Source organism: Dermacentor andersoni, chromosome 9 (assembly GCF_023375885.2).
Source record: "Dermacentor andersoni chromosome 9, qqDerAnde1_hic_scaffold, whole genome shotgun sequence".
NCBI classification, from domain to species: Eukaryota; Metazoa; Arthropoda; class Arachnida; order Ixodida; family Ixodidae; genus Dermacentor; species Dermacentor andersoni.
Genome location: NC_092822.1, coordinates 10,853,659 through 10,877,952, shown reverse-complemented (window position 1 = coordinate 10,877,952; position 24,294 = coordinate 10,853,659). Strand labels below are relative to the sequence as shown.

The 24,294-nt window shown below is 44.5% G+C and overlaps 1 protein-coding gene across 1 annotated transcript in view; it reads left to right on the top strand.

Annotated features, from left to right (window-relative positions):
* Positions 1-24,294, top strand: part of LOC126527459 (uncharacterized) — a 203,664-nt gene that overhangs the window by 17,127 nt on the left and 162,243 nt on the right. The window contains exons 9-17 of the mRNA XM_055068522.2: positions 1,748-1,904; positions 2,432-2,559; positions 8,440-8,599; positions 9,605-9,836; positions 12,304-12,571; positions 15,297-15,383; positions 15,463-15,621; positions 17,529-17,667; positions 19,334-19,504. Of these exons, the coding sequence (XP_054924497.2) occupies positions 1,748-1,904; positions 2,432-2,559; positions 8,440-8,599; positions 9,605-9,836; positions 12,304-12,571; positions 15,297-15,383; positions 15,463-15,621; positions 17,529-17,667; positions 19,334-19,504 (1,501 nt within the window). The remainder of the gene's footprint in view (positions 1-1,747; positions 1,905-2,431; positions 2,560-8,439; positions 8,600-9,604; positions 9,837-12,303; positions 12,572-15,296; positions 15,384-15,462; positions 15,622-17,528; positions 17,668-19,333; positions 19,505-24,294) is intronic.

Genomic DNA, 24,294 nt, shown 5'->3' with positions numbered 1-24,294 from the left:
GCTCATAGCCGCTTAGCAGGAAGACTAATACATGTGCGCTTAAACCTAATGCCAGCATAGGAAGCCAGAACCGTTTCCTGCCGCCCCGGCAGAGCCGATCGAGTGGAGCGTCAGGTCCGACCATGCTGGCCGTGCATGTGACGTCAATAACCGGACTGCACGATGGCACAGATCGTGACGGCGCAAATGTGCCTCGAGCGTCTGCATAATTGCTATCGCTGAAAAACACCATAAATTGTATTTGACCAACAAAAATTGCTGCAGCTATAACGTGTTATCCGAGACTTCGGTGAAAACATTTACCTTTATAGACCTGTTCAATATTTGCCCCATGCGATTCATGTATATATAGATATGTACAATATACAAAATCAAATATTCACAAGCGGGTCTTCACTCGAAGGTCTTCACCACTCACTCAGTGGACGCGCAAATGCCTCCTCTACAGTGCACTCTGGTGACGTCACCGGGATCACTATGATCCAATCCTCCGGTACACCGCATTCTAGTTGCAGTACAAATTTCTTTTGCTCACAAGAGACCGCGAAAGTGCTGCTTGCTGTGATCCTCTTTACTGTAGTCACGGGCCCGATAACGTAAGACTATCCCAATATGTTCTTATTCCAATCTGCTGACGTCAAATTTGCGTAACCGCCGACGCAAGCATCGTGCGGTGACTCACAGGGTTGTCTGAAGATACCAATCAAACGCTCTCCTCACTTATAGGAGGCCACTTTTGTTTGCTTTAAAAACGAATAACATCGCCTACATTGAGCGGCTTGTGTTATCTAATTACCTGACAAGAGGCGAGGAGCACGCTCAAATGGAGAGGGATCTGATGGGGCCGAGCCAGTGAGCTGAAAATCGATAACCGGATGAAGAGGGTGGTGCCGACGTCTGTGATTGGTCCGCTTTCCGTTACTTAGCTTGCGGTGGCTGATCGAAAATCGCGGCGACATGCAATGGAAGGTTAAGAATGCTTCTAAAACTGATTCTCAGCAAAGAAGACTTAGCAGAGTGAGGTCGTAAACATGCTGAAAGTGCTTGAAAACGTTGCGCGGCAACGCAAAAAGTTTTATTGTATGCAAATAAACCCATGCTCTCCGGCAGGTTCGAGTACCCAGTGCTTGAGCGATCGGCGGCAGCCATCTTTTATTCCTTTCGGAACAGGGCAGCCTGCGGCTATTCAGAAGAAAATTCAGTTTTGTTCGGCATATTAATGCATCTTAACGCGTACACGTCACTTTGATGCGATGAGTGTTTGCGGTTTCGTGACGTCGTGGGACAGGCAGGTGAATTGGGTGCAGCCCTAAAACTTTTGACCACTAGCCAAGGGCTAAGGGTGAAACAGCGTCTTTTTCTTTTTGTTAGGTCCAATCATGCATAATAAGTGTGTGTGCGTCATATCAGACGGGGAGCTATCGCGGTTTTCGTGACGTCGCGTGATAGACGGGCGAAGTGGGGGTGGTTCGAAAAAGTTTTTGACCAATCGCGGAGAGCTGATTGCAGAATTGGAATATAAAAGTTTGGAATAGCTTTACGTTATAGCGCCCCAGGTGTAAAAAAAAGCACTACAGGCGAAGAGAGGGTGGCGTGTGTCTGCCACCGCTCTTATTGCCAGACAAATCAGCAATAATGTTTTGCAGTTTTAACAACGGTCATAAATTCACGACAGTGCTGATGATATAGCATACATCCCACCACAATGCCTACGTTGCCCTCTTCTATGTGGGCTCAATATTTGCAGGAGTCTGTTCAGATTCGAGTAACGCCCGCTCTACGCGAGACGGCATGCGGCCTCTGCGGACACTTTGACGGGGAACCATCCAACGACCTGATGGTTCTGGATGCCAGAAGTGCCCTCACGCCGCGGGAGTTTGGAATATCCTGGGTAGTTGAAAGAGGTAAGAATTAAACGTTTTGTTTACTTGGCATTGCAACAGCAGAATTTAGGTTGGCTTTACCGAGGGCAGCAATCATTGTCATTGTGTAAGTTATTCATTTAAGTGTTGCACGAGTCATGATGAAGCAATATCAACAAACACTCGCCGCAAGAGAGCGCTGGCGTGTTTTCTTTGTACATTGTGTGCAACGTCGTTGACAGCGGGGGCCCCACTATACAAGCTGCGGTCTGTATCGTACTGAAAGTAATCCACCCAGTAACGCGAGCTGCCACACTTTAAACCTTTGTGAACAGTAATCTGCTCCTGTGTGTGCCACTGGCCCTTGTCTTCCTCCTACCTTTCTTCTCCGTAGGGTTAGTGAACTGCACGGGATGCTGGTTACACTTCCTGCTTTCCATTCTTTTTTTCTACTTTTCTTTTTTAGGATGAACTTCATTTTAGTTGAAATTAATATCTGTACAATAAGCAAAATTTGTATCTCACCGTCATGCACCGGAACGCACTTGTAGTTTTTACCGGCCACGCAGATTGCATCCACAGTGGCCTTGAAAGGGAAGCCTGCGCTATCCAGTCCAGTGCAGACAAGAACGTCTCCCTGACAGCTTTTGACCGCTGCTCCATCATCTTCAACGACATCTACAGAGAGTGCCACAAGGTAACACTAGTCTTGTAGTACAACAGCTAATTGTCGATCCCCAACGGTGAAAATTTTTTAAAGTTCTCCCCTGAAAGTTTCTGTGCCTGATTCTTGACTCTTTTATTGGTGAAAAAGTGACAGACTGCATCATACTATGCAGCCCCGGTTACGGCTTGTAGAGCGCGGAGCAATAAGCACGTTGCGGTGAGATTTTGGTGCACTTATAATGGTGAAGGCACTAAATCGAGAGTGAGCCTGGCTGCTACTTCTCAGCGCGCGTTGCCTAGTCGAAAGGCTACCGTTGCTCGTGGGTTTTACTTGTCATTTTTTTTCGTTAACTCCAGCTTTCTATTGCTATACCCAAAGCGCCAAGGGAGCCTCGCCAACATCAGGCAGAGAAATCAAGGTGGTCGTATTATCTTCACGTGCGACCAATTATTCGTTCCTAGCACAAATCTTAAACTGATATATTTATTTAACATACTGTTAGTCCCACTGGGACTGTTACAGGAGTGGATTTATCAGCAAGATACAGGAATACAGTGCAGTACAGTAATACGCCAGTTACACATCAAGCGGGCAATAATACAAACAGTATACAGTATAGTAATATGCCAGTTACGCACCGAGTGGGCAACAACACAAAATCAATACAGTCTGAACGTGATCATCAGGTCTGGATTGTTGTCAAGACTGACAAGGCAGCGAGCTCAGCGAACTTTTTCAAGGAATCCTGCGCAGTTATAGATTTATCTAGGCCGTTCCATTCTCTTATGGCTCGAGGGAAAAGGGAAAAGTAATATGTGTTGTTAGCACAAGAGTATTCATTAATCGTAAAGTCATGCTTGTGACGTGTTTCTCTAGAACGATTAAAACTAATGTAAGTAGCAGGATCCATGTTAAATGCGTTATGAATTAATTGATAAAGAAACTTGAGCCTATGGAGCGTGACGCGGCTTGATAAGGTGTCTAGGCTTGCGTTGGAAAGCAGCTCTGTGGGAGAATCAGTGCGCCGGTATCTATGGTAGATAAAACGAACAGCTTTTCGTTGAACTGATTTGAGCATGTGTGCATCTTTTTGCATATATGGAAACCAGACGACGTTTGCATATTCCAAGATTGGACGGATAAGGACTTTATATGCGAGTAACTTGGTATCTGAAGTCGCAAAGCGCAAGGTGCGCTTAAGGAAGTATAAATTGTTCATTGCTTTTTTGGTAATGTTTTGTACTTGGGTTTTAGAGCTGAGATTATCCGAAATAATCACACCAAGGTATTTCTTTTCAGTTACTGTTCTGAGAACGCCGTTGCCAGTACCGTAAGGGAAATTAAGTTTTGTTTTCTTATTTGTGACAGACATCACTACAGTTTTTTCCATGTTGATTGCCATTTGCCATGTATTGCACCACTTTATGACGTTGCCGAAAGCTGTGTTTAACCTTATTTGGTCTGCATGAGTGTTTATTTTTTGGTACAGCACGCAGTCATCCGCAAAGAGACGCACCTTCATATCAACGTGGTATGTTATGTCGTTTATGTATAAAATTAACAAAAATGGTGCTAGCACAGAGCCCTGCGGCACGCCAGAAATGACCGGAACGATATCAGAAGCATGGTCATTGTATTGCACATATTGTCGGCGTCCCGATAAGTAGCTGGCTATCCACCTCGTAACGGGACCATCGCCAAGTATTTTGTTTAGTTTGAAATTCAGTTTAGCATGTGCCACGCGATCAAAAGCCTTTGAGTAATCAAGGAAAATTATATCAGTTTGACTTTGATGATTGATTCCCTCTGCGAGGTCATGAAAGATTTCTGCCAGTTGGGTAACAGTGGACAACCCTGCTCTGAAGCCATGCTGGTTTTGGTGAATGATGTTTTTAGTCTCAGTATGTTCTTTAAGAAATTTTAACAAGATGTGCTCAAGAATTTTACAACAGGTACATGTGAGGGATATAGGCCGGTAATTGGACGGGGACGTTACGTCGCCTGATTTGTGAATAGGCACAATTTTTGCTACCTTCCATTCAGCGGGCAGACAGCTGTCCTGAAGTGACTTAGAAAATATGAGGTAGAGATATTCACTGATTGGTTCGGCATAGCGCCTAAGAAAGCAGTTTGGAATTCCGTCAGGACCACAACTCTTTCTTTCATCTAGGTTCAACAACAGAGAAAGAATCCCAGGTACACTTATGGCCGGAGCGCCAGAAAGTTGTGTAGACTCATTACTATAGCACGCTAATGTTCCTAAAACACCGTTATCGGCGGTGAATATCGACTGGAAGTAATTGTTAAATGAGTCAGCTTGCTGCTTTCCACGTGTAGGCGAACTAGCAGTAACATTCTTTCTGTTTAAATACCTCCAGAACTTGGCCGGCGAATTTTTAATGAAGTTGTTAAGTGTATTGCCACAAAATTGTTTCCTAGCTTCGCGTACTTTATTCTTTAATTGTTTTGTTAGCGAAATTATGTTTACCTTTAGTTCTGAGTTTGGTCGTTGCCCATTTCGTTGCCTTAACCTATTAATTTTCCGTTTCATGTGGATTATTTCTCGAGTAATCCACGGATTGTGCTTGCATGTTACCTTCTTTTTCAAAGGGATAAAATTTGTGATGCAATGCATCACGTGTTCTTTAAATTGTACCCACAAGGCGTCAACAGTTACGGTACTCTGAAAATACAAATCATAAAAATCATTAAATTCATGCATAAGATACGTCATAACAGCCGCGTCGTTCGCTCAGTTAAATGCGCGCACATATTTCGTCGGACCGCGCTGGCGACCCAAGTTTGGCAAGAACAGCGTACACAGTACCGTTTCATGGTCAGAAATTCCTTTTGACACTTCAACTTTACAATCATCTATTCTGAAGTAGTTACTAACAAACACCAAGTCTAGTATAGAATTGGATGATCCTTGCTCACGAGTAGGCTCTCTAACAATTTGTACAAGTTCTAAAGTGAATAGGATACGATACATGGCCTTACTTGTTGCATCAGTTGAGCTTAAAGTATTCCAGTTAACTAGCGGACAATTAAAGTCGCCCGCTAATATGATCACAGAGCCATAGACATATTTATACATGTAATCAAACAGAAGATCCAAATACACAGTTTCAGCATTTGGTGGCCTGTAGACCGCGCCCACATTAACAGATTTACATTTCAAATGAACTTTGCACCAAACGGCTTCTACACCAGGAATGTCAGGCATTTGCGTAAAGGGTAGATCACGTTTTAAGACCAAGGCCACTCCCCCACCCCTAGATTCCCTGTCTTTGCGAATGATGACATAGCCCGGGGGAACGATTTCATGATCTCGAACGCCAGAGTGCAGCCAAGTCTCAGTGATCACAACAATATCTGGATTAAAGGCGAGAAGGGTAGCTTCCAAGTGGTCAATCTTATTTAGAAGGCTGCGCGCGTTTATATTTAATAGGGTTATCGGTAGCTGCGTGTTCTTTTTGATGGATTGCTCGCATTTCCGTTTTTTTCTATTTTCTTCTCACTTTTTTTGTTTATTTCGACCAAGTCGTTTATTTCCTCATCCCATTTGAAAAGCTGGCCATTGATGCTTACTTTGTCGTGCATTAAGAAGACCTTCTCCTTTCTGTCACGGTTTGTTTTAGTTGCGTCCCATAGTTTCTTTCTGATTTCCCTGAGAGGACGTGAAAAGTGTTCGCTGATAGAATATCCTGAATTTTTTAGTTTTGAGCAGCATTTGAAGATGTTCACCTTATCACGATAGTCCAAAAGTTTCAACATGACTGGCCTGTTTGTTGTTCTGTCACTTCGCATTCGCCCCAGACGATGAATCCTTTCAATGCCTTCGACTTCAATATGTAGTATATCCTGAAAGATGTTTCTAGTTACAGACCCACGGAGACTTTCAGTGGATTCACCCTCTTCTTCATCCAACCCATAGATGATGAGGTTCGACCTACGGCTTCTATTTTCCAGTTCGTCAACCTTTCTTGCCAGAAAGGACACATTCTCTTCAAGTGCAGCTATTTTTTCATTGCTCTCAGTCACTTGTTTCTCAAGCATTCCGATCTTTTCCAGTTTTTTGTCGATTGCATTAAGCTTTTGGTTAGCCGCTGCTTTACCTTTCTTTATTTCTTGGATATCTTTCGCAATAGACTTCAGCTGTTCTGCAATGGTCACATCATCTGGGCCCGGATTTGTTTCAACGTCCCCGCTAAGTAGTAGAAGAGTTTGAAAAAGAGCATGCATCGAGTACACAAGATCGATCAAGGGCCGTGGGCACGGCAGCAGGAGCAGACAGACGTTGTTACTACAGTAAACTTTTCCATAGCGTTTTCTTACCTGCAGAAGGTATAGAAACGGGTTGGTCTGCATAGTAGCACCGCTGCCGCGCCCACTGGTTGACGGCCTGTTGCAGGTTGTATTTATAGCATGGCAGTATGACGTCGACGATGATCCGCTTTCCGTTTCCGATGTTGATAGCGTGGCTCCTGGTGGCACCACAATGCTGATGTCAAGCAGGGCTTTATCATTCTGGCTCCCAGTTGTAGATCCGAAGATAGGCGGCAGCAGATCCAGCGTAGAAATGTTCGCTGTCGGTCCCGATGGCACAAGCAGCAAACTGAGCGAAACCTGCAGAAGGTATAGAAACGGGTTGGTCTGCATAGTAGCACCGCTGCCGCGCCCACTGGTTGACGGCCTGTTGCAGGTTGTATTTATAGCATGGCAGTATGACGTCGACGATGATCCGCTTTCCGTTTCCGATGTTGATAGCGTGGCTCCTGGTGGCACCGCAATGCTGATGTCAAGCAGGGCTTTATCATTCTGGCTCCCAGTTGTAGATCCGAAGATAGGCGGCAGCAGATCCAGCGTAGAAATGTTCGCTGTCGGTCCCGATGGCACAAGCAGCAAACTGAGCGAAACCTGCAGAAGGTATAGAAACGGGTTGGTCTGCATAGTAGCACCGCTGCCGCGCCCCTATATATATATATATATATATATATATATATATATATATATATATATATATATATATATAATTTACTATTTAGTATTTTGCCCTTTGTTACGATTTTGTGATATCGGGCTCTTGAGCAGCGAAACTTATCATTTTGTGGCACTTAATAAACACCAAGTGATGGAGAGAGAAGCGCAAGCTTTTGCGCTTTCCTATTTAGCAGTGCTTGGTAGAAAAGAAAGTTACTCTCGCACTAGCGCACTAGAAAACTAGCGGCGCATCCGGAAGCGCACTTAGGTGCGTGGGTTTACGCTCTAGATAGCCTTAACGCACACCATACATTGCATGGGCAGAAGCAATTCAGGTCTCAGCTTACGTCAAATGTCAAGAACAGAGCTTTTGTGCATGACCAATGCAATAAATACGGCAATCTTTCAATATAAACTACATAAATAAACCGTACAAATCTGCCGTGACCTATCGGTCTAAGCAGGGAAAAGTGTGCCTTGAACCGACCTCTGATAAGGCTAATGGCTTGCATTATCGTGCAGACCGAAGCTCCCCCTCCCCCTGAACCCGAAACTAAACAACACACAACAAATAACTTGGCGACGACTTCAAATCCACTCATCCCCTTCCATGCATATCTGTAGACACACCTACCCAGCGCTCTTCACATCAACACGCACCCTCTGCAAGACATAGACCGCCACCCTAGACCACTTTATCTGGGGATGCAGCAAGGACCCTCCCCCACCAGGCCTCCTAGGACAGTCAACGTCGACCGAAGCCTGGGACAGAAACCCAATGACTACAAGCCTTGACACCCAGCTCCGGGCCATTAAGCGCGCTGAGGAGGTGGCGACCAGGCACGGCCTGACAGCCATTTCCTTGTAGGAAACCGACGGTTTTCCGAAATATCGTGAAGTTGTTTACTACTAATACTTATTGTGCAGGTGTTGAAGCCGAACCACTTCTTCGAGTCCTGCCAGCAAGACTGCTGTGACAGGCGGTCGCCATGGGGCTGCGAGTGTGCCACGTTGGACGAGTACTTCCGAGAATGCCAACGCCTCGGCGTTCAGCTCCAAGAAACCTGGAGAAGAGACACCGTCTGCCGTACGTTGCGAGCTTCTTGCACTCACTATAATTTATTTAGCTTAAATTTATCGACACAGCTGACTGCCGAATTTCGCATGCGTAAGTGCTAATGAATCTTCAGTGCGAATTATTTTCATATGATATTGGAAGTTCATTCACTCATTGATGCCAAATTCTTCGAAGGCCACTATTCAGGTTTGGTGAAATATTTCTGCAGTATATTCGCGTCCGGTTCGTTTTGACTTTAGGTTGAAGGAATCATACTCACTACCGAATTAAACGTCCGTGCAAACCTTCAGAAAGTTACGATGATTTCACACGCGCACACCAAATGCCTCCAAAGCTGATCGTGGTCACTGCACCTCTTCGCAGCTTATTACGAGAATTTCGAACACTCGCTGCCGTACCACTGATCTGGCGCTACCATTTGCGATTACATGCGAGAAGTTTCGCTTGGTCCTAAATAATGAGTATCACAAAACATCGAATATGACGGGCTGTACGACAGAAAAGTGACCACTTCAAGGTTGGTTGAAACTTGTGGGAAGGTAAAGAAAGTATTTTAAAGGCGGCTGGGGAATCTAGCCGTACGTAGAATTTCACGAGTAATCGTACTATGTGTCTCCAGCTTAACACCCAATACATCACTGTGAACCCTAAATGTTTGTTCACCCAAATCGATACGTAACCTGGCGCGCAAAGTACATTGTGCCGAGATTTACCACAAATCACATCTGGCACCACGAAAGAAGGAAAAAAAGAGCCTCGAAGAAAGGTGGCCTAGTGCTTGCAGCTACAATGAAACCTCACAAAATTACAAGTTACGTGCTTACAACGTTATTTCGCATCATCCTACAGCCATTATTTTGTTATTGTTGTATGGTTACGTAGGTTTACAAATTTATGTATGTATACAGTGCATACACCACATAAACCATTTTGCACTTTACTCGCATCTAAACAAACGTGACTGATTGCCAGATGCTTGACTGATTGCTTTCAATTTGCTTTTCGCGTGAGCAGCTCACACCTGCGACGGCGGCAGGGAATACCGGGAGTGCGGCCCCGCGTGTCGTGCCACGTGCGCTGACCGCGAGCCGGCGTGCGCGCTGAGCCAGTGCGCCTCGGGCTGCCACTGCCCCGAAGGAATGCTTTGGGACAACGGGCGCTGCGTGGAGCCCCGCCAGTGCGCTTGCACCTTTAGGGGCCGGAAGTACCAGGCCGGCGAGCAGATCGACCAGGACTGCAACACATGGTGGGTAGAGCTTAACGGGCAGCTTCGTTGAGCCTCTGTCATATCCCACTCTTATATTTAGTTTGATTGTCGGCGAATGAGTACACCGATAAAGAGATGGAACTTGTAGGAAGTGGGCGACGGCTGTGCTAGAGACTGCCGGGGCAGCGATCAGCTGCCTCAGATTCTAAGGGGTATTTTGATGAATAAAAATTTTGCGCATGCTTAACGTTCGCATTTAAGAGTGGAACGCGATAGCATTGAAAGATCCCTGACTGCTTCTCACGTTTCCCGGCAACTGCAGCGTGTGTAACCGTAATGTTTACTGGGAAATGCTCGCGGTGAACGCTGTTCACGAAGGCGGGCTTGCTGGTAGAAACGTGGCCTGTTGCGTAGGCCGCGATAAGGCGGACACGGGCGCCATCTGCAAGTGCTTCAAGGAAAGGGGCGCGCCACTCCGTGGCCTCTGAGATATTAACGCGCCATCGCGCGCAAATGGTGGACGCCGTGGCCGTTCTATGAATGGTAGAAACGCTTGGATAAGGGGTCTGTTTGAATTTTCGTGGACAGAATTATGTTTTCTCGTATATTCAATCTACAACCCGACGTTATCATGTCTTTAGGTTACGTGTAAGTCATACCATAGGATGTTTCTACGTATTTCAGCTTGAGAAATTCAATTAATTCAGCAACTTCCTTGAGCCATGTAGAGGGCCTGAGTATAGGTGGTTCGAAAATATTTTTGCCGATACAACTTCCGACGCTGGACGCCAACGCCGGATTTCTTGCGACACGAGGCCTTTAACGCTCTTGCCTTATAACCTGCAGTGAGTAGACGACACACGCGCACAAAACGGCGAGAGCATGCAGCAGCGCCAGCGCCGGGGAGAGGTACAGCAATGGCGGCGGAGCTAGTGCAGCGACACGAATTCGTAGGCTGCGGACGATATCACGTGGGACTCGACGCCCCCAAAAGCACAGCCAAATGTGTAAGGAGTCAGAAGAGAACTAGGTGACATGTCGTGTATTAAATATAACAGTAACTCCGAATCGCGTGTACCTGAATCGTAGACAAAGAGCATGTCTCTGTTCAAGATGAAGCCCCCTAACGAAAATACGTAGCCGATACAAGGAAACCCATAAGCTTAAAGGGACACTAAAGCGAAACAATAAATCAGGTTAGACTAATGAAGCATTGTTTAAGAAACCTGCAGGCAGTCATTTCGAAATAATAGTTTCATTATTACATGAGAAAATGAAGGTCCAAGTATCAGTATTTGAATTTCGCGCCGAAACCCCAGTGCCGGTACGTCAGCGTGACGTCAGGGATTCCAAAGTATGTATTCGCATTTGGGCCGCGTTGGCTGAATAAAGGTTACCGAAACTTGCCATGTTTAATATTTCGTTCCTTTAGAACACAATGTAGTCAATCTGTACCGCCATATATAATTAGTAGGCCCTGGAAGATGCCATCAAAATCCAAGACGTCACAGCCCCCAGGTGCGGGAACTTAAGTAGGTGTCGCCACCCGTATTTCGTTCTTGGGCTTTTTCTGGCTTACCAAACGTCTTATCATTGTAAGAGTGGTGTTTTTGGTGTTGTAGAACGGTAATTTACTGATGCAGAAAAAATGATTTTTCACTTTAGTGTCCCTTTAATTTCACCGAGTAGCTTGGCGAAGTCGTGGTCGTGTTTGTTGGCAATGTTAAAGACACGAAAGTGACGACTTAAGGAGCGAAGTGGAACGAAGAGTCACGCATGATCGTGTTCAGAGCTGTCGATGCTCAGCTCAGCCATTGAGTTTGTGCAGGGAGTATGTTCATTTTTCGTATCTGAAGATCTGACGCAATAGGCATACACGGTTAGAATGGAAACATTGCAACGCCAACTAGAAACAACAAGTACGGCAAAGAAAGTGCATCACTCATATATTTGAGCCTTGCTCACAATGAAGGCGTTGTCTTCTTGTCAGTCTTCGCCTTGCCGTGGCGCAACGCACTTCGAAGGCGAACATATTAGGGGGTGCCGTCCAACACAGGCTACAGAAATCAACATCTGTTAACTATAAGCGGAAACTGCCGTCCTTTATTTAAAAGAAAACTAATCCTCCGCGAATAAGTAAGCCATATACAGTATAGGCGAGCGAGACGTGCGATATTGAGCTGATTCGAAACATGGAGTGGGAGTTATTGCTTTTAAGGGCATAAAAAGCAGTGAAAAATGAACCAATTGTGTGTTTTATGTCTGTCTGCTGCACGGCAGCGTTTCTACAAGCTTGCGACTAGAAGGGCCACTGCCGATTCCATAGGCCACGTCCATCAATCTTAACACAAATATGCGTGATGAAAGGAAATAACCACGTGCTAAAAGGGAAATGCGTAACTCTTGTTTTTCATGTTTACGATTGGCCCCGGTCTTGCTTAACTGTCGCACACATGTGGCATGATTAAGGTGTGTTTCTATTCCATGTCATGCGACCCCGACGCAGTGTGTGTGAAGACGGCCGCTGGCAGTGCACCGCGGCCATCTGCGACGCGACTTGCTCGGTCCTCCTGGGGAGCATCTACAGCACCTTCGACGGCGGCCGTTTCCAGACGCGGGGCCACTGCGGGTTCATTCTGCTACAGGCCGAAGGCATCCGGGTAATTCAGAACAGGCACGTTTGCGCCGGCCTGCCAAAGGACGCCGTCTGCTTGGGAGACATACACATACAGGTCGGCGAGAACGTCCTGATCTCCATCAACCAGCAGCTTCAGGTGGGAGTCCTAGCTGTTCTATTAGAAATGGGTTTCGGCGCACAGATTGCGACAGAACATACCTCGACCACTCCATTTGCTTGTGTGCTAAAGAACATTAAAAAAACATTAGGAAAGGAAACTGCGGCTACACAAGCAGATTACAATACACACAAAAGAAATTGTTGTCCACGCCACACAAATACTACAAGGGAAAACACGGAGAAGGCGGGAGATGGAAATTCAATACGATGAGCAAAACGAGAACAACGTAAAAGTAGCAGCAAATGTTTCGACAAGTGGACTTGTCTTTTTCAAGGCGGCATATGCTTTCCTCGGTGCAATATATATAAGTAGAGTTTTTCTGAAGGAGAAAGGGGGTAAAGTGGGTGGGCAAGGCAACGACCGAGGGTGTGTTAGCGGCGAGCGTGTAGAATTGAGAAGAACGGTGTGCTATTCAACGTCGGCGAAGGAATGTGAGGTAGGGGCCTGAACGACGGAGGGGGCGAGAGGAGATTACGTGCTCCGTTAAAGTCAGATAACTATCATGTCTCTGCAAGAGACAATAAAAGAACCGTCGTAAAATGGTGCTCGCGGGAAAAGAAGTGCAATAGAATAAGTATATAAATAAATTAAAGAACAAATAAAAAAGAACATATAAATTACTTTGATAAGAAACTACCGACGTAATTTATGTGCTTGAATGTTCAGTCTGTAAGAAACAATACATCGGTGAAACGGGACAATAAATAAACGTCAGGTTAAGCGGCCATTGCGCGGACACATCTTCCCAAAGCCGTCGCCGAGCGTTTAAACCAACGAGGTCATAATTTTGATGAACTTACTCTCCATCCTACAGCCAAATTTTCGTTTTGCTCGAGACAGAACATACAGAGAATTATACCTCATCCATAAGTTCAAGAGATTGCAGCCAATAGGCATAAACTCTTCAAAGAGAGCTTTAGAAGCTATTAGCTATGCTAAATTTCAAACTAAAGGCAACGGCACTTTGCTATTTTTCATTGGGCTGCCTAATGTTTCTGTTCGTTTCGTGTGTTCTTGCATATATATATATATATTCCATTCTATGTCTTTTTTTTCTCGAGCTCCATTTTCTGCGGCTTCTTTTATTTTCTATAGCAGAGACACGATAGTTATCTGACCTCCATGAAGCAGATAATCCTCCCCCCCCCCCCACCCCCCGCGTCGTCCAGGCCCCTTCCACGAAAGAGGGAACCTACAGGGACACGTCAACCGGCGCACACATGGCGCTATCTCAGATTCCTCCACCTCCATTCAATAGCACACGCTTCTTTTCAATTCTACACCCTCGCTGCTAACACACCTGCAGTCATTGCCTCGCTCACCCACTTTACCCCCTTTCTCATTTGAAGAACTCTACCTATATATACTGTGCCGAGGAAAGCATATGTCGCCTCGAAGAAGACAAATTCACTTGTCGAAACGTTGGTTTCCACAAATACTACAAGCATTTTACAATCTTTTACCATACTAGAAAATGTTCCCCGTGTATTAGCATAGATGGAAGGCCCGAACGCATGGCTTCGTTCGGACACCACTCTTAGTACAACGTTTAACAGGCACTCGTCGTTATATCGCTATAAAGCTGCTCTTATCACAAATATTTCTGTAAAATGGTGTTCACTCGCCACGGAGGGTTAGCAGCTATAATGCTGCGCTGCTAAGCACAAGTTCTAGGGATCAAAGCCTGGCGGCGGCGGCCGAATTTCAATGGGGGCGAAATGCAAACACGACAGCGTCCCATTCATTGGGGGCACGTTAAAGATCTCCTTGTGGTCAAAGTTATTTCGGAGTATACCCACTACGGCGTGCCTCATAAACAAATCGTGGTTTTAGCACTTAAAACCCCAAAATTCAGTTCACGTTTGGGTTCACTAAGAGGACTTTCGCCACGCTGGGCACGTAGACAATTGTCCAAAATATGGGAATGTCCGCAATCCACCGTAATGCCATAGAGGCTTCCCTTGTGTCCCTTTGTATCAGTCTGCTATAGTCAGTTTAATAGCCAGCATTTTCTTATGTGAAACCTCCTTAATCTCACCAGTGTACTGACGGATAATGACTGATAAAAAGAATGGGAGGGGGGGGGGGGTAGTTGAATTACGCGGGAAAGCTGCTCGTTAGTTACGGTTAAAATCTTTCTGGAAGATCAGCAGTTCAGTTCTAAGACAGAATTCTGATTCTGATTCTGAAAGTGAGTGAGGGAAATTGCGAAAAGTGGTACAAGTGTTGATTAGTCTGAAAAGTGATCATGTTATGAATTGGTGGCCGTCTCGATGCAAACGCAGAAACAGGCGCACGCAGAGAGAAGGAACTAATTTGCGTACAAGAAGACAGCTTTTTCTGTGAGGTTCAGTACCTATAGCTAGGCAGCTTCTTTTATAAAGATGTTTGTGGAACAACGGAAGTCAGTTTGCTAGAAACTTTAATGTTTGTTCCTTGGTACACGGTTGGTTTGTCACATTTATAGTGTTGAAGGGCTGTGTATTAATATGTTCTGATCTACAAGGTAGAAGTCCAGCATAAGGAAATAAAGAAATGCCCCTGAATATAACCGCATGCGAAATTCGGAAGTTAATAAATAAACTCGGCAAGGTTAAAACTCGCAAATTAATAAAACATTAATAACAGGAACACGGTTTTTGAAAGTCGCGAAAGAGGTCTTGACCTCAGACAAGCACTCCATCGCTTCATTTGAATGCAGGTCCTCGTCAATGCCCGAGAGCTTACGTCGCTTCCCGCTGTGCTCCCGAATGTGACCATCATGAAGCCGACGTCCTTTTTTATCGAGGTTAGTGTAACTGTACCCGAATTGGTGTGTTTAGCCATGTGTCAACGAACAGGAGGGTACATACCGCCCTCTTTTCCAGGTGGAGGCCAAAGGTCTGACGCTTCTCACGGACGGCAAGAGCCGCCTCGTCCTGACGGCCACCGAGGGTCTCTACACGAAGACCATGGGCATGTGCGGCACCTTCAACCACAACAGCCAGGACGACTTCCTGTGCCCCGGGGGGGACGTCGACTACCAGGTGCGCCTGCACCTACCAGTCGTTCCAACCACGACTGGCTCAACTTACGGAATATTGAGATTTCGACGCAAAAGAGGGAAATTTGGCTCTACGATAGTGAGAGTAGCAGGGACCATCGTGATATGCAGGATATTCGCAAATGCGATCATTAGCAAACTGTACTTCACTAATCACTTTTAGTTCGTTATATTAAGGCGTGTGTTGCAATTGCAGAACCTTAGAGGGTCAATGCTCAAATTATGTTAACTTGGTACGAATTCTAACGCAATTACCGGTTCGGAGACATTACTCCCCAAGACCTGCCAAGACACATATTAGGGCAAAATTTCACGTAGCTGTGGGCTACATTGGCTAAGGTAGGCTTTTTAAGCAATAATAAAAAAAACTGGGATAGAGGGCCTTGAGAGGGGAGGCGCATAACGCCACAGATCTTGGGGCGTTTAGTGGTGTCAGGACCTACCAAGTGGACACGCATCGAGGGCTACGCAGAGTGATTGACACAATTTGGACAAGTGCTCTAAAATTAGTGTCATTTAGTAAAAAATAGTATATCATTATCTTAGAGCCAGTTTTCAATGCAAAATATTCCACAGTGTATATCATTAAACTCTGATGTCCATCACGGCTCTCAGTTTCAGCCTGTTAAATTACTAATTTGTTTTCAGTCGCTGTCTGATAATAATATGCGACAATTGTAGCTTAAGTATTCCATTAATCTTTACTGTTGCATAAAAGCAAACCAACACGCAGCTGGCACATATTTTCATTTCTTTTTGTACACATAAATCTTGCCTAATGTATTCTGTGCATACATTTGCCTTTGTAAGTCATAATGACAGTGTTTTCAAGGTTTTCCAGCTACGTTTGGTGACTCGGCTTGAAAACTTATTAAACCAATACAAAATTCTAAAATCGATTTCACCTTGCCCGGCAAAACAGTTCAGCTTGTGATTATATTTTCACAGACACTACAAGATTCACTAAAACAATGTATATTTAAGGTATCATACTGGCCTCATTATGTGGCATATGGTAATTGGCTGGGCTGCTACACTAAACTAAAAACGAATGCAGAATAACAGTAAAAATGTCGAGGAAGGACGAAATAGTAAAGAGAGAGAGAGAAAGAAAGAAAAAGGTTAAATAGAAAGGCCGAGAGGTCAACCAGAGGTAGTTCCGGTTGGCTACCCTGCACGGATGGAAGGAGTAAGGAGATTTAAAAAGAGAGAGAGAAGAAGGAGGAGAGAGACAGGAAGAGGGACGAGAACAAACAAACCGCGTACACTATAGAGCGGTAGGGGGCGGCGTTCTTCAAGTCTACCGTGAAGGCTTGTAGACCGCAGGAATATTAGGAACGCGAATAAGGCCTTCTACGCGATTGCTCTTCGGAAGCACTGACCTAAAGCTTTTACTTCCAGTAATGGACGATCGTTCAATCAGTAAAGAGCAAGGTTGCATATGAAGACAGGGAGCTTAGCCAGAGGTAGTTCCGGTTGAATACCCTGCACGAAGGGGGTGAAAGGTTTGGGGGGATAAAAAGAGAAAGACAGTGCAAGTGGGAGGAGGTGGAAGGCGAGCCCAAACAAACCACGTACATCACTGAGCGGTAGCGGGAGGCGCTCTTAAAGTCTATCATGAAGAACGTAGAGCGCCGGAACCTCAATAGCACGAATGAAGTTTCTTTGAGAGCACTGATCCAGAACCTTTTGTTCTGGTAGAGAACTATTGTACAATCGGTCCGTCACTCTGCACATCACTTCCCTCTTGGCATTACAGAACGGGCACGCACTAATAATGTGCGCTGAGCGTCTCATAACGGTCGCATGTGTTGGACGTGGCACTGTTGGCCATTGCGATAAGAAAAACTAACGCTTAGATTGGCTGCTGCATTGTCTCTCCGCTTGTAGGTGGAATCGTTTGCAAAGCAGTGGGCTGACGGCGAGTGCGCCGGCGTAGAAGCAGTGACCGCGCAGTGCGACCAGGATTCCCTGCTCTGGCCCGAGAGCAAGCACATCTGCAGGCAGCTCTACCAGGGAGCCTTCACTGGTTTGTCACATGTTTTCTATTGGCGAGGAATGTAGGCTCAATGATGGAACTGGCTTGGTCAAAAACAAGTTTTAAAGTCTGAGACGTATTTCATTGCATTGCAATTTCACATCTATGAGAGATTATTAGAATGTTTGCTGTTGGTATGGGAGTGGGCGAGCTGTGCGCTGACCTCAACATTCTTTTTAAAGTAATCTCAGAAAGACGAAAAACCAAAGTAGATAACAGCTTTTTGTGCCTTGATTGCAGCGATAGCGCGTCAAGTCATCTCACGGCTCACATTTGACACCTACTCAGGCCTTGAAAACTAGTCATTATGACAAGCTTAATTTTACGCTGATCTATTCGCCTGCCTTGAAGAACAGTTTTTTCCCACGAGCTATTGATCAATAAAATTTATCGTAAGGTTAGCGCGCTCCTGCTCACTGGAAATGATTTAAAACACAATTATTTGTACATATTTCTTCTTACTTATTCTTCTTTGTGGCTGCGTGAAAATGACAGATACAGTTTTTCTGCATGCAATAATGCGACAGTATATATTCTTTACATGCATAGTTTTCACTTTTACTACAGCTCCATAACGGAACTTACGTAGTATGAATGAATGATTTAATTATCTGTTTGGCCTACTCGCTGGAAGGTGAAAAGGGGGCTCGCTCGCACAGCAATCTCTGAATGACCTTGCACTTGCGACATCCGTCACTCAGCGCTATTTATTTATTTATTTATTTATTTATTTATTTATTTATTTATACAAATTCCTACAGCGTCATTATGGGCATATTCTATAGGGAAAACATAGAAACAAGTACATCAGACACAAAGATTATACAGAATACACTGGAGATGCTTGGCATATGATACAGGATTATGACTGTCCCGTAATAACACGTCTGAAGCAGCAGAAGCTTGATGTGGGCAAGTTGGTTTGGATACTTGAAGAAAAGAGCGCTGCGAAGACGCGGACTAAAAGAGGAACATGTACGACGGACAAGGCACTACTTCCAGCTAAATGTTTTTTGAAGAAACAATGTAATCTCAGAAATATCTGTTTCTTCAAAAAAACATTTAGTTGGAAGTAGTGCCTTGTCCGCCGTACGTGTTCCTCTTTTAGTCCGCGTCCTCGTAGCGCTCTTTTCTTCAAGTACGTAATAACACGGTCAATGGAATATTTGCCTGAGGTGCAAAAATGTGCCCACAAAAAAAAAAAAAAACGACGAAGGAGGCGCAGTAGGAATTCCTCCCGGTAAGCAGTTGTAATCGTCTACAATACAGGAAGGGGGGGGGGGGGGGGAATGCATACTACAATAAGTTTATGTGGTAGTTATACTCGGCTTATTTTGATAGCATGGTCCAAGCTTGAGGAGTTGCAGGTATAGTACGTCTAACTATGTGTCCTTATCAATGCCGATTGTCTTCTTTATAAACCATTGTAAAATAACAATAGCTCTAGGAACCTGCGCCCTTTCAGAGAGCAACGGCCAACCTGGCGTTTTCTCTATATGTGACAGGTTTCTTCGGGAATTCTAGCCACGCGGTACAAAAGGAGCTGCCCATTTCAAACGCGCCCTAGTGTAGCAACGCACGTGATCGCAGCAGAATCCCACGTGGTACTGTGACGGCGTCGCCAAAAGATCTGTGTTCATCCGCGATTGTCTTTCAGTGTGTCATCACTCGGTGAACCCGGACCCGTACTTCGAGCTCTGCATCCAGGCTTCGTGCGGTTGCCACTCGGACTCCGGAGACTGCCTGTGTCCGCTGTTCTCGCACTACGCGCACGCATGCGCTGCCAAGGGTCACGTGATCGACTGGAGACCTCAGGTGCCCATCTGTGGTGAGTGGCCGCTAGCGTAGCCGGAAGTTCAACTCCGTCTGACGAGCGCAACGGATAGTTCTGGCGCGAAATAAGCACGCTAAGATTAAACAAGAAGAAGCGATGGGGACGCATGCGCACCATCCTGTAGATGGCAGGGCTTCCTTGCACCGCGTCCATTCTGAAGCATCCGCAAGTAATTCCTAGTCAATTACTAGAAATTCGTGACAGAATAGACATCCGAATATTATCTCCATAAAAGAGTTAATGCACATTCTCGCTTGTTCGTAAATGACCTTACAAAAGCCATGACTTGGTCCAGTGTGACCTGTTGTACGGGTAGAATTATCGTAAGTGAGAACTGATCATCTATTGGGGAGTAGGTGCACTTGTCTGTATGATAACCTTTCCTTTCAAGTGGCGACGAATACGTAGCCTTGGCCAGGTGTGCCACCACAGCACTAGTATACAGATAATAGGGTCACGCTATCAGGGTTTATTTTTGCTCTTTTTTTATCATATAATTATTGAGAACTACCTTTCGCGAGCACTTTACGTTCGTTGCTTTTCTTCTTCAGAACAAAGGGCGCACCTTTACGAAAAAATATGTTCATCAATGCCTTTAGAAAACTGTCCTCCCCTTATGCGTTGCCTGTCGGCAGTTTCAGTATTTGACGTATGCTTTCCCATTACACTTCAAGAAAGTTCAGCTGCAAGGAAGTCGAAAACCTAGTTGCAACGAGTCTCCCTGGTGGCTAAGCGGCTAAGGCGTTGCGCTGCTAAGCACGAGATCGCGGGATCGAATCCCTGCGGCCGCGGCCGCATTTTGATCGGGGCGAAGTGCAAAAACGCCCCTGTACACGTGCATTGGGTGCACGTTAAATTGCCCTAGATGGACAAAATTATTCATGAGTCCTTCACTACGGCGTGCCTCATAATTAGGTCATGAGTTTCACACGGAAAACCCCAGAATTAAAAAAAAGCTTAGTTGCAACTATTTCCCTGCTGACAGCAACAACATGGCGTGCGTTTGGCCAGCGAACAAGACAGCTTTGATTGCTTTCGAAGCGCCAATTGCCTTTGTTTGCATAGGGATACCCGTTACTCTCGTTACTTAGATGCAGTAGTACTTTCAATTAGGAGCGCTACAGCATTTGTGTACTTTCGTGGACTGGGCTAAATGACGAACCAAGCGCGGTCAAAAGTCATGCAGGCGATGTCATGTTCATGCTCGCATCGACGTTTGTTTTTATTTTTTAATTCCAAGCGACCCCTATACGTAGCTTTGAAAAGACTACATGGTAACGAAGTCAAAGCCAACCTATTTATCTGGTGCTCAGAACTACCTATTGCTCTTCTCTATTTTACCACTTCCCCCAGCACTCAGTGGCGTTTAAGAGGAATAAACCACCACGGACGCCCCCGCCCCCGTGTCAACAGTAAATTTTCCCTTAAAATTTGACAGACTTAAAACGCAAACGTTGCATAACATGTTTCGGCTTCGATATCACGTCCTTCGAATTTTTTTTCTTTTTCAATTTTCTGCCCTAATGGGTGCTGGTTTGTGATGGCTAACGTCCTCAAAAAATACATCAAGTTGAAAACTCCATTCCTGAAAAGCCAATTTTCTGATCTTTGCCTGATCAGATGGGCAATCAGTTGGAGTGCATTTTGCCCCAAAATTTATGTTGGAGCGCTGTCTCTTTGAAAGGATATAAAGAAACTTGTAACCCTACGCCGTGTCTGAAAGGAACAGTGAGGGAACAGCTTTCATGTGTACCATAAAAATGTTCGAATTGTGTAGCATTTTCTTATTTATTGCAGCGATAATATAAGGTTACAAAAAAAAAAAAATGAACGCCTTAAGACGTTTTCAGCATGCTCCTACTTGGGATGAACATAAGCTGTGACATGTTGGACGCGCTACGTTCGAAACATGTTTGCACTCTGTGCCTTTTTGCGCAATAAATGAACGGCTAGTTGCCTTTCGTGTTGTATTTATACGTAGTGGTTTTCTTATTTATACTAATAGGTGCAGTATGATGAAGTTGGGAGCATAAAGGTGAAGGAAACAAAAGCTTGCGGGGAATTGTTACCCATAATCAATGTTCGCAAAGCACGAGGTGACAGGATTGCTTCAGGAAGCGCATTGAAACTTGGTAATTAATGTAGAGGGCGGCTGCAGTATTCCGGAGTCAAGCTGTGCTCTGGAAAGAAATAATTATAGATCTTAGCGTTCTGTCAAATGTTGTTTAGCCTCTAGAAAGCGCTTCAATGCTACAATTGGCAAATGGCAAATAAACACCGCTCTTGTGCGGGAAATGTAAGTAAATGTGTGCATTTTAACTGTCAAATTTTGTATGCCCAACGCTCTGTGTTAATTCAGCAGTTTTAATACACACCTTATTCTTTGTGTTCGCCAAGTTCGAGAAAGATTCATTATGCAGAGGAGTAAATATACAGATTATTAGACTATATCATAGAGCGAAATTTTCTAGGCAAATTGAAATGTTATGTACGCGTCTGAAAATTTAGATAATTCCTACTTTAAGAAATTAGGCAAACGTTGGTTGGACGTCACCATTTCTAATATAAATTTAGCTCACCATAATAAAGCAATGCTTGATAAAGCAACATAGGAGAGATATTGATCTATGCAATGAACAAAAACTAACCAGATCTGAATAATACTGGCAGCGTAATGATGAAATAACTGAAGAATATGCTTTTCTGGTAGCTTTCTATAAACATGGAGTCATATCAACAGTTGTCGTACAAACTTATACTTTTGTAGTTCATTAGACTGCCAAGTATGCAAGAAATAAGAGGACAGCTGAATTTAAATATCTTTATAAGGAAAATATTTATGATTGTTGGCCTATGAATGAATTAAAAAGTTAGGTGTTCAATCACACACAAAAAAAAGAGGATTTGAAACATTTGCAACACTCACAAAGAACACATATGAGAGCCACAATTAACCAAATTTGTATCTTGTTACCTCCTGTAACTACTTTTTCTAATTTTACCGATAGGGTACCGTATCTTTCCTTCTATAGCTTCTTCCGCAGCATCAATAGTGCAACGCCGGGCCTTCACGTTAGCAGCTGGTGAATTATGAGAAAAGTTCTGATAGTGTTAAGGACGAGGATTCATACTACCTTGTTTCAGCATATGAAGTGCGTCACTCTTCACATAGCTGAAATACAAGGGAACCACTGATACAGCAAACTTGAAAGCCGGAAAGCTTACATTGGTGTGTTTGGTTGCCCTTTGCCAATTTGTACCATTTCAGCATTTTTTGCGAGGTTAACAAACGTTTGACTAAAGGCCAAGATGTACGACTGTTTCTTTCTAGTGCAGAGCTGGACTCGAGAATACTGCAGCCAGCTTCCGCATGAATTACCAAATTTCAATGCACTTCCTTAAAGCAATCCTGTCACCCTGTGCTTGGCGCGCTGTGATTTGTGCGTTGATTTTCCGCAAATTTTTCGTCTCCTTCGCATGTGCACTGGGAACTTCAACACACTGTAGCTAGTATACAGGAGTAAACTACCGCGTGTATATACATATATATACACGCGGGTAGTTGAAAGTGTTGCGGGGAAAGGGCTCCTTGCAGCCTGGATAAAGGAACTTATAGCCAATCGTTCACAATTTGTAATCTACGAAAAAATGCTATCTAACACTGTCGCCGTTACTTCCGGAGTTCCCCAAGGCTCAGTTCTTGGGGCATTACTCTTCCTAATCTATAATAATGACATCACAGCTAACATTGGTTGTAATATAGAACTGTTCGCCGACGACTGCGTTATTTATAGCGGAATCACTAATTATAGCGACCACATCGCACTTAATACATCCCTCAACACTCTAGCTATTTGGTGCTCTAATTGGCAGATGTCAATTTACGTAAAGAAGTCTGTGGCCATGACCGTAACAAGGAAAACAAGACCATCTAACCTTACATATGAGATTAACGGCATACCACTAACTAAAGTTGAACAACATAAATACCTGGGAGTTACATTAACCTCAGACCTCAGGTGGGATAAACATATTTCGAATATCGCCGCAGGAGCATCACATAAACTATTCTTCCTCAAAAGAAGCCTTGCGCTCTCTACGACATCAACGAAGCTACTGGCCTACACAACGTTCGTTAGGCCGCTTCTCGAATATGCAAACACAGTCTGATTTCCTCACACAACGACTAACATAACAAAATTAGAGGCAGTACAAAGAAAGGCTATAAGGTTCATTCACAACAAATATAAACGCGCTGACTCACCGACTAATCTTCTAACGCAGTCTGGATTGCAAACGCAATCTACCAGAGCAAAACACGCTCGCCTGAAGTTCTTGTTTCAGCTTCTAAAAAATAACTATAATATAGATGTGTCGAGGTACATTTCATTTTCTGAGGCTCGAAAAACACGTAACAAACATGCGCACACGTCAACAGAATACACATACAACAACGACACGTTTAAGTATTCATTCTTCCCCTTTACAGTAGCTGAATGGAACAGACTTGATCCTGCTATAACCGCCATCGAATCGTTGTCCGAATTTACCTCACAAGTAGAAGCTGCAGCGCGTAAATAAAGTCGTTATCATCGCATGTATCATCGTCACTAATTTTGCATTGTGTTGATTTCGACTTCCCATTTTTCTTTTTCCTTTTCTTTTCTGTTGGTTGTCGTTACCTGGACATATGACACGTTCTGTTTCCAAAATAAATTTTCATTACTGTATTAATTCTAGTCCTAAGATGATTATTGTAACTGCCATTTTTCTGCTAAAATGCT